The sequence below is a fragment of the Indicator indicator genome, chromosome 6, assembly GCF_027791375.1.
Source record: "Indicator indicator isolate 239-I01 chromosome 6, UM_Iind_1.1, whole genome shotgun sequence".
Taxonomy (NCBI): Eukaryota; Metazoa; Chordata; class Aves; order Piciformes; family Indicatoridae; genus Indicator; species Indicator indicator.
In genome coordinates this window covers 10043788-10061427 of record NC_072015.1, presented here as the reverse complement: position 1 = coordinate 10061427, position 17640 = coordinate 10043788, and the positions used below count along the sequence as shown (strand labels likewise).

The window sequence follows — 17640 nt, the reverse complement described above, 5'->3', positions numbered from 1 at the left end:
TGGTTTATTTATGTGTGTGGCTCTGTTCCTTTCAGTTTCACAGAAAATAAAAGCAGAACACTAGAAATTACTTGAGACTTTTTTTTCTCTCTTCCTCGCTTGCTTTCCTTTTCTTGTGTACCCTTGCAATTGTCGCATGTTCCCTTTCTCTCTTTGTTCCTCTCTATCTTTCCATGTCCCCCTACTTCAAAGGGGTTGTGGGCAAAGGAAATGTAGTTCAATGGGGCCCTCTCTTGGCCTGATCTGGTAATTTAGCTCTGCACAACTCTGACCAACATTGAAGTATTTTTATGAATGAATTTGAGATCATTTCCATAACTTGAATTTGCTTGGGACCAAAACTGTTGTTGCTATCGGTAATGTTGTGGTTCTTGTTGTGGTTGTTATCTAACAGCTCTTTGCTGGCTTTTTTTGTGTGTGTTTTTATGTGTCTGGAGGCTGGATCCTAGGTGTTTTGCAGAGGTGTGCACGTAGACCAGTTCAAATCTAATAAACTAAGTGCTAGCCCCATTTGCTTTTCAAAAGGCAATAAAATTCAAAATCTGTCATACTGTCTTTTACTGCAAGGCAGATGTTCAGTAAAGTGAAGAAAAGTGTGGTCTGAAGACAAATACATGTCAGCAAAACTGAGAAGATAAATAAAAGCAAAAATAAGATTATTTGTATCACTAGTTTCACCTTCATCTTCAAGACTGAGTCATGTAAGGCTAACGTCAATCACTTTGTTACTGCAAAACGACCCCTTAGTGGATGAGGGAAAGTCTGTGAATGGTGTTCACCTAGACTTTAGTAAAACCTTTGACACCATTCTCCACAGCACCTTTCTGTAGAAACTAGCTGGTCATGGCTTGAATGGGTGTACTTTTTGCTTGATAAAAAACTGAGTTGATGGCTGAGCCCAAAGAGTTGTGGTAAATGGAGTTAAATTTAATTGGCACCCGACCACAAGTGGTGTCCTCCAGGGCTCAGTACTGGTGCCAGTTCTGTTTAGTATTAAGAATCTGGACAAGGAGATCGAGTGTTCCCTCAGTAAGTTTGTAGACGACACCAAACTGGGCAGGAGCATTGATCCACTGGAGGTTAGGAAGACTCTACAGCGGGACCTGGACAGGCTGGATCAGAGGGCTGTGGCCAGTGGTAAAAGGTTCAACAAGGCCAAGTGCTTGGATCACAACAACCCCTGCAGCTCTACAGGCTTGGGGAAGAGTGGCTGGAAAGCTGCCTAGTGAGAAAGGCCCTAGGTGTGTTGCTTGACAGACAGCTGATTGTGAGCCAGCAGCATAGCCAGGTGACCAAGAAGGCCAACAGCATCCTGGCTTGTATCAGAATAGTGTGGCAGCAGGACTAGGGAAGTGACTGTTTCTCTCTACTCAGCACTGGTGACGCTGCATTTCAAATACTCTGTTCAGTTTTGGGCTCCTCACTACAATAAGGACATTGAGGTGCTGAAGTATGTCCAGAGAAGGGTGAAAAAGCTGGCGAAGGATCTGGAGAACAAGTCTTGTGAGAAGTGGGTGAGGGAAGTGGAAGTGGTGTTTAGTCTGGAGAAAAGGAGGCTCAGGGAAAACCTTGCAACCACCTGAAAGGAGGTTGTAGTGAGGTAGGGGTTGATTTGTTCTCTCAAGGAACAAGTGACTGGGACAAGAGGACAAGGCCTCAAGTTGTGCCAGGTAAAGTTTAGGTTGGATATTGAGGAAAAATTTATTCTCTTAAAAGGTTGTCAAGCCCTGGAACAGGTTGTCCAAGGAAGTGGTGGAGTCACCGTCTCTGAAGGTGTTTAAAAAACTTGTAGATGTGGTGCTTAGGGACATGGTTTAATGGTGACCTGGCAGTGCTATGTTAATGGTTTAGCTCTATGATCTTAAAGGTCTTTTCCAACCTAAACTATTCTATGATTCTGTTACCCTATTTGAATTAAATTGACTTCTTTCTCATGCACTCAGTGTAAGCACTGCCTCATGGTGGAGCTGTGGCATAGACCCGAGTTTGGTGAACCTGCGCACCTGGCCATATGGCCAATTTTTTAGGTTGACTCTGTGAGTGTATGTTTGGTTTTGGGGAAGACCCAACAGTAGAAAGGTAAGAAAATGCCTACCACAATTTCTTGTTTATTTTGGTTCCAATCATCTGGTGGGTCCTCAGAGGCAAGTACAAACCACGAATGTGTAGGTGATGGGTGACCAGCTAGAATTTCACATTTCTCAGTGTGAAATCCTGAATCCACCTGTTGCTTTGATGGTGGGCTATGACCACTTTGCTTGTTGCTCTTGTTTCCAGCTGGAAGACATTTGTTGCAGCCTGTTCCTTTTGAAGAGTGGTCTGTTCTGGTCTACATAGTGCTGCTGTATCTTAAACATTATGGTATCCCGTCTGAAAACACTCAAGATACTTGCAGGCATTCGGGGAGGGAAGAGGGAGAAGCATTTGAAAGCCATTGTGTTGTGTTTGCTTTGGAAAGGTGATGGTCCTGAGGAAGTTTTCAGCAGTATTTCTTTCTTGTGGGGTTTCCTTATTCAGCAACCAGATAAAAATCAAACAAACAAAAAAAATTCCTTATGGTATTCTCAAAGTCAAGTGTTCTCTACTTCAGGACCTGTTCATCATTGGAATAACTTCATCAAGTTTGACAAAACAAAAACAAGAAACAACCAAACAAACTCAAAATAGTGTGCTTATAGTCTAGAAGTGGAGGTTAGATAGCCAAAGCTTATGTACCTGTTCAGTTCAAGATTTGGCCCTGAGAGATCAAAGCTTTCTTTTTGTGGAGGTACTTTAACAACTCTAAAACAGTTGTGACAAGTTGCTGTTTTCTTAATGAATTTGGTTTTCCAGAATTTTGTATCTTGGCAGTTTTAATTCCAGCCTAAAGCTGATAGTGCTGAGGTTGTGTTTTCCATTGAAGAGGAGGAACTGTGGGGACCTTGCCTTTCTCCATGAGTGCTTTCTCCATGGCTATTTTGTTCTCAGGCCCTGTGCCACTACCCTTTGCTGAAGGAGTGCCCCAAATGGCCCTTCTGGTTACAGCTTTCTTGAAAAAAAAATCACAGGAAGGCTGGAGTGATGATGTACCTCCATACAGCTGACCGCTCATTCTGAGGTGTTGTCTTGATTGTACCAGACAGTGCAGTAGTTATAGCTATGGCTTTCTTGAAACCTTCTGGAAAACCTCCTGTAGAGGAGACAGACTCCAGAATATTCATTGACAGCTTTTTCCAGCTACTTCCTTTTCTACTAATGAGCAAGTTTTTCTAGTGCCTCAGATCGTTGTTGCAGACACTGAAAAGTTGGGCTTTTTTCCCCAGTTTTCCCAGTAAACATGGAAAGAGGAATTGCTGTCTTTTTTCAGAGAAGTTCCTTATGTATCAAAAGATCATTACAGAATTGTCCCACACTTACATCTTTCAGACTGAGTAAATAGCTTGCTTGGCTTTTCAGTCAGGATGATGATTTCCAAATACTCGAGCACTTTGCACTCTTTTAGATGTGCTTCACTGTCTAAATTTCTCTGACAGTGTAGGCCTGGTGCTGGATCCAGCTGTACTTGGAAAGTCTGTGCTCCTGTTCCTTGCTTCTGGCATTCTTCATAATGGGTCTCAAAAAGTGATTTGGGTGCTTTGTACTTGTGTCACGTTTTGCCGCTCACTGAGGTCCCCCAGTATTTTCCCTCCCCTGTGTGTATTTGTCTTGTCCTTCTTAAGAATAGCACTTCCCCTTATTGTGGAATTGTTCTGAAATAAGTTTTTCAGGATTGCCTTTGATTTCAACCTTGTCTCCAGAATGGCAACAGCACCTTCCAGGTGTGTGTCACTGGCAGATTTTATGATAATGCAAGTTACTGATGGAAGTACTTGGTAGAATTGAAGCCAAGCCAAGTCCCTGCAGAAAATCACCTGAAATATGTCCTCCCAGGATGGCAGTGAACTATGACAATGGTAACTTCTCTTGAGGATGACTTTATTCCTTGGTGAAGCCACTTTAGAGTAATTATGTCTTGGACGTGTCTCAGGAGCTCATTTGATGGCTCATCACATGGGACAATGACTGGAGCCCTACTGAAGCATATGTCCTTCTTTACCTGCTCAACCAGGCAATTGTCAGAAGATGATTAAATTAGTTTGTTGTGCAGTTTTGGCAAAACTGGGTGGGGTTTTTGTTTTGTTTTTAATTGTGGTTGGTTCTGTTTTGTTTTTAAATTCTTACTATCATTTGTGTATTTACAAATAAACTGATGATTTGTTGCAGAATGATTTTAGGGGTTAAAGTTAAGCAGACTCTACGACTCCCCTGAATTTGTTTCCAGGAGCCATGCCCTAAGTCATCTAGGTCCTTTTAACCTAATGGGGTTGACTTCCTAGCTCTTGTGCTGAAATTGGTTAAGCTATATAGCCAGCAAATATTTAATCAGTGGTACTTTTGGCGAAGGATAATGCAAAAGTAGCACAAACACTTCAGCCAAATGGTTGCATTTGTTTTCCTTCTTTGTGTGGTGGTTGATTTCTACTGTTCTTTGTTGGGTTTGTATTTTAAGGTATTTGTAATTTTTCTTTTAATTTTTATTTTATGTTCCTTGCTAACTGAAGTTTTTTTAGCTCTTTAGCCTTTCTGATTTTACCCGTATGTGCTTTTGCTGCTCATATATAGTTGCCCTTAGTCACATAATTTGGTTTCCACATTATACTGTGAATCTTTTCCAGTTGTTGGAGAGCTTTGTGGGCAGGCATAATAGCCTGTGCCTTGTACCATTCCTCTGAGTGGGAATTGCTTTGGCTTGGATTTCTTACAGGTGTTTTTTTGGGGTTGGGATTTTTGGTTTCAGGTTTTTGTTTTGTTGGGGGGTTTTGTTTGTTTGTTGGGGTTTTTCACAGTCTGTTACCCTTTTGCTATTGTTGTCACATCTTAGAATTGAAAACTTATTTCATGATCACTGTCACCCAGGTTACCTCACCCTTCCAGTTCTCAATTCTTCTCTATTAGTTGAGGTGAAATCTGTAAATTATGTTCCTGGCTATTTATAAAGCCAGAGATGTTCAATGCTTTTTCTGACTGCTGCAGGCAGGAGACAGTGTCTCAGCAGCTCTCTATCTGGGTCTGCTCTTTGGCATGAAAAGTACTGTAAAAGTCAAACCTAGCAGTCCATATCACATGCAAAGTACTGCCTAAATTTGAAGGGAAATGGGCAAATGCATTTCTCATACATCTTTGGAAAGCTCAAGGTACACTCTAATGTCCTCAGTTAAGTAGGTTTTCCTGAAGTGTTTCTCCTTGGAGGGGCAAGAATATGGACGGGTTTAAAAAAAGATACTACTTCTTCTCCAGATTCTTCTCTGTAGAGGAGAAAATGCACACAATAAATGTATACACGTGTGTGCGTGTGTACACGTGTGTGTGTGCAGAATCCACGGGTACCAGTCCTCTTCCACAGGTAGCTTAATGCAAGACCATAGCATGATCTTATCAGTCTCTATTTGATCTCTATTTTATAACATTTTATTCCTCCTTTGTAAGCGACTACAATTTTTGCATTTATTTGAGAGAAGCTGCTGTGTGTACAGGGTTTTGAAATCCCACAAGGAAGTTTTACAGCTTTGCAGGAAGAGTGTTATTTACCTGAGCACTGATGAGGGCTGACTTTCACTTTGAGCAGTTTTATCAGTGTTCCTGGGTTTTGGATGCGTTTTTCTGCACTCCCTGTAGTTTAAGGAGGTGAGAAGACAATGTTTAAACTTGTTTAAATGCTGAAAATTGTTTGAGATTTAAACTTGATCTTAGTTTTCTTAGTAGTGTGGCTTAGCTTTGGCAGTGCTGATCCATCACAAATCCCTCTGAAGTTGAAGACTGCATTTGGTGATGAGCACATCTTATAGTTAAAATGTAAATTTTAGTTTCATAGCTGGGTTTAAACATCTAATGGTAAAGTCCAGCAATTCTAAGTTGCAGTGACACATTAGTGAGTGATGAATATGATGTAATAAAATGTGTCAGCAAAACTGTCCAGATATCAAACTTAAAATACATTGAGCTACTGTATGCATTTTTATTTCACATTAATGACTTCAGCAACAAAGATGCCTCCCCAGATTTAACATATGTGACAGACTGGATCCTCCATGGCCATCCTGATCTTTTGGGTGCATAATGTATTCAGTATTTCTTTTTGTATGTATGTATGTATAGACAGGAGGTTGGTTTGAATCTCAGTGTATGGGGTTTCTTTGCAAAACGTGCCCATTCCAGTTAGAGCAGTTTGCTAGTAACTGCCTAGTTTGTCTGCTAAGTAGTAATAAACTGTATGTGCACTTAAGAGAAGTTGGGTGGGGAGAGTGTTTGAGGACCAGAAAAGGAGATACTGGGGGTGTTTCTTTTTGCCATACAGTAACAAGCTTCTTGGTAGATAAGAAGGGAGTAAGGTAAGCAAGGGACCTCACCCTTCTTAGTGCTATCAGTTTCATACCCTCTGAAAGCAAGATTTGCTTTCTGGGGACTTTTTGATTAATTTTTCTAGATAAATATTTCTGCTGTATTTGTTTATTACAAATACCCAGTCCCTCCTCTTGCCTGGGTGAAAGCCATTATGTGAAGATTGTAGGAAGGGTTGAGAGTCAGAACTGCAGAGTACAGTCATCCAGCAACTGGGATGCCATGGCTGAGTGGTAGCATTATTAATTTACTTTTCTGTTTTCTGTTTCCTTCCTTTTGCTCCCCCTGCAACACTCCTGGCATTGCAGGTTTCTAAAGTCAATGGGATCACTCGAATGTCATCTCCGAGTGCAAATGTAGCCAGTGCCAAAAAGATGAGAGAAGTCAGACCTTCACCGTCCAAAACTGTGAAGTACACTGCAACAGTGACAAAGGGAACTGTCACATACACCAAAGCCAAGAAAGAACTGGTCAAGGAAACCAAACTAAATCACCACAAACCCAGTTCACCTGTCAACCACACAATCTCAGGGAAAATAGAAAGTAGCAATGCAAAAACCCGCAAACAGGTGCTATCCCTTGGAGCATCCAAGTCTAACAATACCGCTGTTAATGGTGTAAAAGTCAATGGCAAGTTGAACCAAAAGACATGCACTAAGGAGGTGGGGAGACAGTTGAGGGAGGGGCTGCGCAACTCGAAGAGGAGGCTGGAAGAGATGAATCACATAGACAAGATACAGTCGCCCACCAAGCGAATGAAAGGGGCCGTCAACTTGACAGAAGCTGCCAGCAAAAAGGCAGCCATAGAAAAGCCTTTGCTGAATGGACATCTTAAAAAGGAAGTGCCCGAGAAGAATTTAGAAAGAAATAGGCCGAAAAGAGCCACTGCTGGAAAGAGTACGCCAGGGAAACAAGCACATGGCAAAACTGAAAATGCCTCCTGTGAAAATCGTTCTACCTCTCAAGCGGAGTCCTTGCACAAGCCACAAGACTCAATGGGAAAGCACGAAAAGGGCAGTAGTAAGTCTGGGTGGGGGATGCTGGGGGAGATTCCCATCCTTAGGCCCTCCACCAAGGAATTTCATGACCCACTGATATACATTGAGTCAGTCCGAGCTCAGGTAGAGAAGTATGGGATGTGCAGGGTGATTCCTCCTCCAGACTGGAGACCTGAGTGCAAGCTAAATGATGAAATGCGGTTTGTGACCCAGATTCAGCACATACACAAGCTAGGCAGGCGCTGGGGACCCAACGTGCAGCGGCTGGCCTGCATCAAGAAGCACCTCAAATCTCAGGGCATTACCATGGACGAACTCCCACTTATAGGTAAGGGCTGTGGTTTCATTGGGCTCTTGCCAATGTATAGTGTCCGTATACAACTTTGTGCTCTGTTTGTCTTTATTCTTAATCAAACCCCTGTTCAATTAACACTGCAGAGCTCTGAATCTCTCTTTATCCCTTGGTCAGGCATGATGCAGGTAGGTTGCTGGAGAGCTTTCCAGGGAGACTTTATATTGCCACTTTCCTCTTACCAGCTCTTTATTTCACCCACAGAAAAAAATGCTATGTGGGGGTGTCAATCTCCAGATTTCAGGATCTTCTCCTTGCTCTTCTGTTTATTTTTTATAGGTAGTACAACTATGGATATTGATAGCCTCGGTTTAAATGTCACTTCAGAGTATTTTTTTTGACCTTTCCAAAGATGTTTTCCAAACAGGTTTCAGTGCTGCCAAGCTTTAATACAAATAATATTTCCCCCTTCCTTGAAAAGCATTTAACCATGGGGGAAAGAAAATGTAGCAGAACTGACTTCTATTTGGGTACTCAAACACTTAAAATCACAAATTTGCAGTGACCTGCTGACATTTAACAACCATTAAGTGTCAAGAATAGGCAGTAAAATGTGGTTGATTGCAAAATGGAGGTTTCATTATTTCTCCCAGCAGGTGTCTGCCAGGGCTAATGCCTGAGTGAGAATCACTTATTTAACAGAATCCGTGGTTTATGGTCTGCTGTCAAATATGACATGTGACAAAAATGTGACAACAGTTTGTAAAAACATGACAACAACAGCATACAAATGAACTATTGAATGACCCACCTCAATCTTTACTGCCTTTGCAGCAATGACATAGTAACAGACTTGTGGGTTTAATTTTTGTTAGCCCTTTCCTTTGTTTTTGAAGTTGGCAGGACCTCATGTTGCAACTTCAGGCTAGAATTTTGCCTTTGAGGCATTATCCCATCAGAGGCAGCTATCCACGCAAGTTGGATTAAAGGACACACTTTTCTGCTTAAAAGTTCCCCCTCATTTTCAAACTTTTGTATCACATATGGAAAATAAGTGAGAAAGCATAAAAGCACACAAGGAGATTGCAGAGTTTATGGTAAACCGACTCAGGGCACTACAGAGAAATGACAGAATTTAAGGAGGATGAATGAGAGTTAGCTCTCTGTTGCAATAGCCATGCACAAATGTTCAAGGAAGTCTGAAAATTAAAATCAGTCAAGCAGCAATAAGTGAACATTTAGTGTGCCTAATGTATGCAATGGTTATATGTTAATAGAGAAAAATAATGAATTAAATTTACGTTGGCAAGAGAAGGGAGAAAATGTGCAAGACAGCTCGATTAATGCTCTCGGAACAATGTTAACTTTTTAATGAAATACCTTAAATCGGCAGTAAGACGGCATTACTGTTAATTATTTATACTATTTAAGCACCAAAGAGCCTAATTAATAGGCAAGGATTCTGTTCTGCTGGGTGCCATATAACCAGAGCAAACAATGATGTCTTACAAAATTTGTATCCTATGAATCCTTTATGCAATTAATTTCCTACCTATCTTATGTTTAAAATTAAAAGCAAAATGAGGGAAAGAAGCTGGAAGTCATTAGTGTACAGAGATGAGAAATCCATTGGTTCCAGCAGGAAAGATACAGAATAGTCTGGGGTGATACATCCACACTTACTTAAGCAGACATCCATACACATCTCTCCTTTCAGGGCCAAATCACATTTCCATTGAAATAAGGGGGAGTTTTGCCAATGACTTGCGTAGTGCCAGTGTTTGGTATTAAATGTATATTTGAAGATTTAAGATTTGATTTATTTTAAATAATCTTGCTCACTAGGCAATTTAAAAATATTCCTAACTTAGTGAATTAATACCACTGGAAAAAAAAGTAAACCTAGATGCTATTTCTGCAGTATATGTGCCAGGTCTCCTGTTTAAGCCATTTTGCTACAGGTGCTTAAATGGGTTAAAACTCCTCTTTTTTCTTTTTCCCTTCAGCCTGTCAAGGAAAGTTTAAGCAGCATACTTAGGTCAATTCTGGAAAACATCAGCCTGGGATATAAATGCTTCTAAAAGTTATGAGTGTGTGAAATGGAATTATAATTGAGATCATTTTGTAAATTTTAGCTGTAGCTGGCCCTATGTAGGATCTGCCAGATCTGTGAGGCTCTGGTTGAGTGGTGTGCTACTCAAGCTCTAATATTGCGAGTGCTTATGAGCAATCATTCCATGGTGTGGAAGAAAAATTGTATTTTTTCAATAGCTCATAAACAGTGTTGAAACTAGGACCTCAAGCTGGGTGTGTGCTATTTGTCCCACTGGAGAACACATAATGTTAAACCTGAAACATGCTTCTTTCCAAGTTAGGAGTGTGTTACTCAACTTCATGTAGGTTGATGAATCTATTGGGATGGAAAAGATACTTTGAATGATGCCTTCAGTTTATTTGTGAACTATGCACATAAAACACCGTACCAAAAAAGTAACAGCCTGTACATCCTGTAGTAGAGGCCAGCTTGAAAGTTATTTAATGGGGAAGATTAAAGAGGAAAGAAAGAAAACCTTTCAAACTTGGGTTTTGTTCCAGTAGTGTTTAACGTTCCTCAGGCTTCAGTACTTAACCATTTTAACCTTCTCCCCTCCAAATGACTAAATTGGATAAATCTGCTACACCATGGCCCTGCCTCCACCCTTGTGGTATGGTCCTCAAAGTCTCACCCTTGCTTTTGGCTGCAGCCAAAACCTTTCCTCTTTTTTCACACCTTTGCCCAGCATTAGCAAGCAGAATCTGGCACTGCTTTGCCACCATCACAGCTGCTGTCATCCCAAAATACTGCCTGCAGGTTTACACTGCTGAGTCTTCCTCCTCACTGGATTGGCTTAAGTAGTGGAAGAGGGGAAAGCAGAGGGAAGAAGGAAAATTTGGATCAGCTGTGAAGCATCTGAGGTGCAGCATAGGGTAGCTTGAAGAAAGTAATACTGCTTGCACTAGCAGGTGAGATGCTGTGCATCTGACAGTAAATATTTAGCATAACACTGCTTCTTGTGCTTCTCTGTTATGTGATAACATCTCCAAGTGCTCTGAGACAGCTATGACATAATGATTTTTTACTTTTCACAAAGAAAAAGGAGGAGAGACAATGTGGCGGCAGCGATGTTGACACAAGTTTTATATTAATTCTCCTTTTTCCTTTAGCAGTGCCCTGTTGAATTGTAGGTGGTCTTCGGTCTGTTTCTTCACTCTTTCTCCTGATGATTTATTTCTGTGCTTTGAGAGTATTTATGATGTTTCTTTTATTGTTCCTCATCCATTTGGCTGCTTTTTATGCTGCAGTTTGTATAATCCTCCTTTTTTATTTCATTCTTTTGACTGGAGTGTGAAATGTGCTAGTCATCTTAAAACATACAAAAACATAATGGGTATAAAGTATGGATAGCCTCAAACTGGAAGAATAATGTGTCTAGAATTTCTTTTATGCAGTTGCAGGCACAAACCCCAAACAACTCCCTGCCTCCCTTGGGTATTTTTACCTGTGAAATGAATGATGTTACTGTGCTTCTTTGAAATACTGTTTTCAGAGTGTTGTGTAGACATTAGATAATGGATGTTTCATCTCCAGGAAGGTTAGGTACTTGTCTTTTTGGTTGCCAGCACCCATTTTGACATTTGTTTCGCTCCTTCCTGCTATAAACCAGATGTGGGATTGGTGGTGGGTGAAGGGAGGGTGGGGGCTTTTAAAGGGCTACGTAACTCTCATGTGCCTGGTCATTGCACAGTGGCCAAGGGAAAGACGCATGTCAGGAGATAGCTGGGGATAATCTGAGAAGAGATGGGAATGAAAGTCTGTGAAGAGCAAATTTAACGATAGGGAAATCTATTGCAAATGGCCAATTAAGATCTGCTGAATTAATTAAATTACCAAAACAGTGCTGCATCCCTGTCTTTAGCAGAAGACCTATGAGACAGGGACAATCCTACTCTGGTGCCCAAGTGACTGGAGCTGTACAAGTGGCACATCCTGTATGTACCCAGCTTAGTAGTGCACTCGACACAAGCACCCCTACAACTTTCCTAACATGCTCCTGTGTTTCCCTTTTCCCTGCTCTGCTGCCTGGCACACATGGACCCCAGGAGGCTGTGAGCTTGACCTGGCCTGCTTCGTCCAGCTGATCAATGAGATGGGGGGGATGCAGCAAGTGACTGACCTCAAGAAATGGAACAAGCTGGCAGACATGCTGCGCATCCCCAAAACTGCACAGGACAGGCTGGCCAAGCTGCAAGAAGCCTACTGCCAGTACTTGCTCTCCTATGACTCCCTCTCCCCTGAGGAGCACAAGAAACTGGAGAAGGAGGTCTTGCTGGAAAAGGAAATTTTGGAGAAGAGGAAAGGACCTTTGGAGGGACATTTGGAGAATGCCTACAAGTTCCATTCCTTGCCCCGTTTTGAGCCCAAAAACGGACTCATTAACGGCGTGGTTCACAAAAACGGCTTCCGCAACAAGTTAAAAGAGGTTGACGTCCCACTGAAGACGGGCAGGCGGCGGCTCTTCGCTCAGGAAAAGGAGACCACGAAGGAGGAGGAGGAGGAGGAGGAGGGAGTTCTTAGTGACTTACACAAGTGTATATACAAGGTAACGAGGTGGGCTGTGCTGATTTTGTTTTGCAGAACTGATGATGCTGCCATCTGGGTGGCATCTGGGTGGGGAGCTCCTTGGCTGTAGTGCTACCCCCAAGGAAGCAACACAGCCAGTGGCTGTCACAGCCAGGTGATCTGGTGGCTTTATCCTGATTTGCCATGCTCTCATGCCATGTTTGGGAAAGCTGAACAGTGCTATTTTCATAATGAAATGCACTGGGCTCTTCCTCCCTTCATCTCCTATGAGAGGTTCCCTGAATAGCTCTGCACAGTTGTTCCTTGTATTTTCATTTTCTTGTCACATTTAAAGTAATGCTCTGCTTTCTAATTCCTGCTTCTTGCAAGCCTCTTGTTGAGTGAAGTAGTGCTCCACATCAAAACTCACATCACTAGAAATACTACTACAGTTAGAAAGGGCAAACTGAAGTGCAGACTGTTTTCATTGGTGGTGCCAGATCTTGCAAAGCACCAGCAGTCACATGGAGGCTTAGGCCTCTATCAAGTACATCCATTTCCGAAAGAATGCTGACTCCTTCACTGTATTTTATTTGGCAGTCTCCAACTCTGGAGCCAGACTTGGCACCACAACTCACAGTGCAGTTTTGAGTTACGTTGAATTGCATAGCTGTGCTCTGAGGGAAATAGCACACCGAGTGTCTGTGCCCAGTAAAGGAGTACCCTGTTTTTCCTCTTCCAGTATCTCTTCCATCACCAGGAAAGGAAGCCAGATAGCCCAGAGTGACTTATTGTTAAGCTGTTCAGGGACTGCTTGAGCCCGTGACTTTTTTAAAAGCTTGCTTCAGGTTTCTTTTGCAGCCTCTTACGATTTGTCAGCCCAAAAAATCTTTTACTCAGGGTCTCCGGCCTCAATCTCATCTTTGAAAAGCAATCTTTTTGCTATGCTGCTGTTGGAGAGAAGCTTATCTAATGCCAGCAGCTTTTGTGAATAGTGAAGAGGCATTTTGGTGCTTAATATCCTGTGCTTAATGATGTTAAATGAAAAATCTGATACAACTTACCCTGACTGCTGTGTGACCAGTTCCAAACTTAGTGGGGAAATGCCTCCATCTTCTTTTCTAGTGCAAGTCCCAAGTTAAAGTTTAGAAGCTAAAAAGTAACTCAGAAAGCAAGATCAGGATTTATGAGAAGTATGATAATCAGACTTCGAAAATAAAAAGCAGGCAAGCGAAGTACAGCCAGTATAACCAGCCTGAGCCTGCTGAGCCCCAGGCTTTACCCCAAAGGCTGATTTCTCCCAAATTGCAGCTGCTTCCCAAAGAGCACTGGCAGTACTGACAGCGTCAGACCCTGTATAAGTCCAGCAATACCTGGTTCAAATACTTTTGTTCTGGGCGTAGAAGTTGTTAGAGGTCAGCATCACTGAGTCTGCAGGTCAGTGCTCTTCCCACACACTAAAGCAGCTGCAGCACACAGAAGCCATTCAAGCAATGCTTTGAGTTGTATGCTGTGGTGGCAGCAATTTCTGAGGCACTGGGGCTTGCGCATTGAATCCCATCCCATACTTGTCTGTGGTGCTGAGACAAAGGACTGCAGTCACAGGTGATGGACCGTGGTGGGTTTCCGGAGAGATCTTGTTGTAAAGTGTCCTGGGGGATGCTTGGTCAGTCTGAGTGCAGAGAGAGGGGTAGCTTCATTTTCACAGCGCTTCAAGGAAAACTCTGTAGAAGCATTGAGGCATGAGAACTGGTTATGTCACTCAAAGCAAGACTCAAGATGGAGAAATAAGAAATTACAGAACAAACTTAATGTGCTGGAGTAACCCACAAGATTTGTGAAATGACTCTAGCTTATCACTAGGCTTTTTAATAAGGCTCTGGTGAGGTGGTGCTGGTTACAGATTTGAGCAGAGGGTACTTCATGCATTTTATGAAACAAGCCTTTGAATCCTGCATTCTCTGTTTTTCTTGAATGATGGTCATCTTCCTGGGCACGTGTCTGTGAAAGATGAAGTGTTCTTTACCTGTTCCTGTGTTTCCAACAAAATCTGAAATTTGTTTAGCAGAACAGGGCTTCATGTTACAGATTTTACAGATGATGGGATTGTGATGTTTCCTTTATAAAGCACATTACTAATTCTAGTTAAAGATAGAAACACAGAAAAAACAAACAAACAAATAAACCCAACCCAGTCCTTTGATAAACGGCTAGGCCAATAGATGATGATCATATGGCTATAGACCAGTATAGGCCATAAAATCATCACCAGAGCATGAAGGAGCCATATATTTGGGATTTTGCACAGTAATTCCTGCTGTCAGAATGTGTTCACACTGGAGTGAAAGAAGTGTCCAGTCATCCAGGAGCAGTTACCACCATATCACGTGTCAAGGTTAGAGTAAATCTCCTTCATGTTCATCTGTCTGCCAGGGCTCCCAGTGTTACTCCTTTCCAGGTTGTAGGGCCTGCTGTGTTTCTAAGTGTGCTGCAGGCTGCTGCACTTGCTTTTGTTACTCCTACATGTAGGGCTTTTTTACCTGACTGATAAAATGTCATTGTTTCCAAGTACCTGAGGTAAACTGCTGTTTACTTCAAGAAGGATCTACTGCAACATTTTCACTCTTCTTTCCTCAATTTTAGCTTTGAAAATATTTTTTAAATCTCTGCTGGAGCTGACTGAAAACAGCGTTTGCTTCCACACAAACTCAAGGCTTATTATCAAACATGTTAGAGGGGAATGTAGGAGAAATCAACCACTGCAATTTTGCCAGCCCTCACATGAAATGGTCTGAGAAGTCCCATGCTGAGAGGTCTCTTCAGCTGGGGACAGGGCATTTTTGGATAGTACTTAACAGGAGTCCCTCCTTCCTGCCTGTGTCTGTTGTGAAATCTGTTTTCTGCTCATATTTACAGTTACTTTAATGTGTTTAAAATTCATAATCATTGTGGTGTTCTTCTCTGTGTCTTCCCCTCCAGGCTTGGTGGTGGTGGTGATGCTCTGGGTTGGCCCCCTGTGGCTGACACAGAGGCCACAGAAAGAATCAGGAGAGGAAACAGGGAATTTTGTTCCTTAGCCTTCCTCTGTCATATTGTCACAGCAACAGATACTCTGTTCAGTAGCTTGAAGTCCCCATGACAGTTGATGAACTACTGAGATATTTTTGAGGGCATTGAAAAGTGTATTTTTACTTTTCAGCAATTCACCTTGCATTATGGTTAAAATGTTCTATTACAGCATTTAAAATTATTTTCTGAGTTGGCATTAGAAAATTTTTACAAGATCCCTGAGACAGAAAAAAAACCTAAACCAACCAACCAAAGAACAGAACCAGACAACAAAAATACCTCAACCATTTAATGTGTGGTACAACTTTTAGGAGACTAAAAAAGATACCAAGTTCTTGATAAAGAAAAAATGGGCATATGCAGTATTAAGGGACTAAACTGTTCAGATTTTCCACTTTCTTTTTTCATGCTTGCTGCATATCTGAACAATGGTAAGACATGGTTCGTCTTGGAAGACGAGTCCTTATTTTTTTTGTGCAAGTAACCAAAATAAGGAGGCTGCTGCAAAGCTTATGTTGGTTTGTGAGCAGTAAAGTCAGTGCTCAAGTGTGACTGGCGGTGCTGGCCCCGTGTTTTATGAGAGGTTTTGTTGTAAAAGGCTGCCTCAATAAATGATTCATGAGGGCATTAAAAGATGAAGGAAATTGCTTATTGTATCACAGAGCATCCAACTCTGTAGTTTATGGGAATCAGAGGGCCCCAGGCCCTGGATGTTTCACAAACTTTTTGTTACAGCTAATTATGCTGCATTCAATTAAAAAAGTGACAATGTTACAACCATAGGAGCATGGCAAAGTGGTAGACTTGGCCTCTGGGGGAAAAGCTGCTTGTATAGTTGTTTCTGTTTACTCTTGGGCATAGTTCTTAAATTAAACACAAGAAAAGGCTGAGGTGGTTTGGCAGATCTGTTTCATAATTGAAAAGCTAGAAAAGTAATAGTCTGAATAATAAAACATTCATTTATGTGGGGTTTTTAAGTCTGTGGTTGCTCAGATGGGCAACCAGTGGGCACGGTGGGAGTTAGAGGAAGGAGTGGTAGAATCTGGCATGGAGGCAAAGATATTTAAACTTAGCATTTGCAGTGTGATGCTAGTCTCTGTCTGCAGTGATGCTCACAAACCAGTATGGCCACAGCAGCTAACGTGATGCCTGCCAGCTCACAGCTTCCCAGGATGTTTCTTCTGCCATGGAGCAGAGAAGGCAATAGGGGGTATCCCTCTCTGGGCATACCACAGTGTCTGAGCTGAAAGAGGCCAGTGGGTTCTCGTGCTTCTGCCTTCACAGGCTGCTTCCCAGAGTATCTGGTGTTATAGGTATGCATAAAAGCAGGTATCCAGAAACTGAGGTATAACTGGCAGAAAACCAGGCTATATCCTCTTCTTGTATGGCTTCTGCAGCAGTGACAAGAAAGAGTGCACTCATATGGCAATTCTACGGTGTTTTACTTTTCTCAGCCTTGTAATAACAGGTCCTGATTCCTTGCATTTGAACAGCTTTTATTGAATTGAGGATAATTAGTTTCTGTAAGCAGCTGATGGCAGTGATCTTGGTAAACTCTACGTTTTGTGACCCCTTCTATCACATACAATACTAGTTTAATGCTGAACTGTCCTGTGAATTTTGTAAGTCCTTTTGACCTCTTTGTGTGTAATCGCATAGCCATGTGGTCCTTTGGTCGCCTCTTGGATTTGATTGTAAAATGCAGGTAAGGTTGCACTCTCTCACAGAAAGCTGGGTTGTGTCCATCTTCTGCATTTATCAAACACAGTGTTGTGCTGCATGCAACAGTTTATGTAGGTTCCTGGGAACATCCAGTTGGCCTTAAAGGTGGCTGGTTTGGAGCATGTAAGGGAAGGAGTGAACTCAGGGGGAACAGAACACCTTTTTTATTTTCACTTTTAATTTTCTCTTGCTTTTCCACAGGGTAGGTCTGTTTCTTTAACAACCTTCTACCGAACAGCAAGAAACATCATGAACATGTGCTTCACAAAGGAGCCAACAGTAGCAGAAGTAGAGGTGAGGCCAACACAAAGGGTGGTAACAGTTTTCATTTCGGGGGGGATTGAGTATGGGGGATTAGTATAGATGATATTCAGGCATTACCAGAAGCAGTTTAAGACTTGTCTAGCATGGGAGAGAAAGAAATGGTTAGATAGACATTCTCCTTTTAAATTTTTTTTACATTTTTAATAAAGGTGTCAGTGACACTGAGGGAGAGAAAGAAAGTCTTAATCTGTCATGTGCTTGAAGCACAGAAGCCAAGA

The 17640-nt window shown here is 42.0% G+C and overlaps 1 protein-coding gene across 1 annotated transcript in view; it reads left to right on the top strand.

Annotated features, from left to right (window-relative positions):
- Positions 1–17640, top strand: part of JARID2 (jumonji and AT-rich interaction domain containing 2) — a 66224-nt gene that overhangs the window by 29015 nt on the left and 19569 nt on the right. The window contains exons 4-6 of the mRNA XM_054381563.1: positions 6726–7743; positions 11848–12347; positions 17300–17392. Of these exons, the coding sequence (XP_054237538.1) occupies positions 6726–7743; positions 11848–12347; positions 17300–17392 (1611 nt within the window). The remainder of the gene's footprint in view (positions 1–6725; positions 7744–11847; positions 12348–17299; positions 17393–17640) is intronic.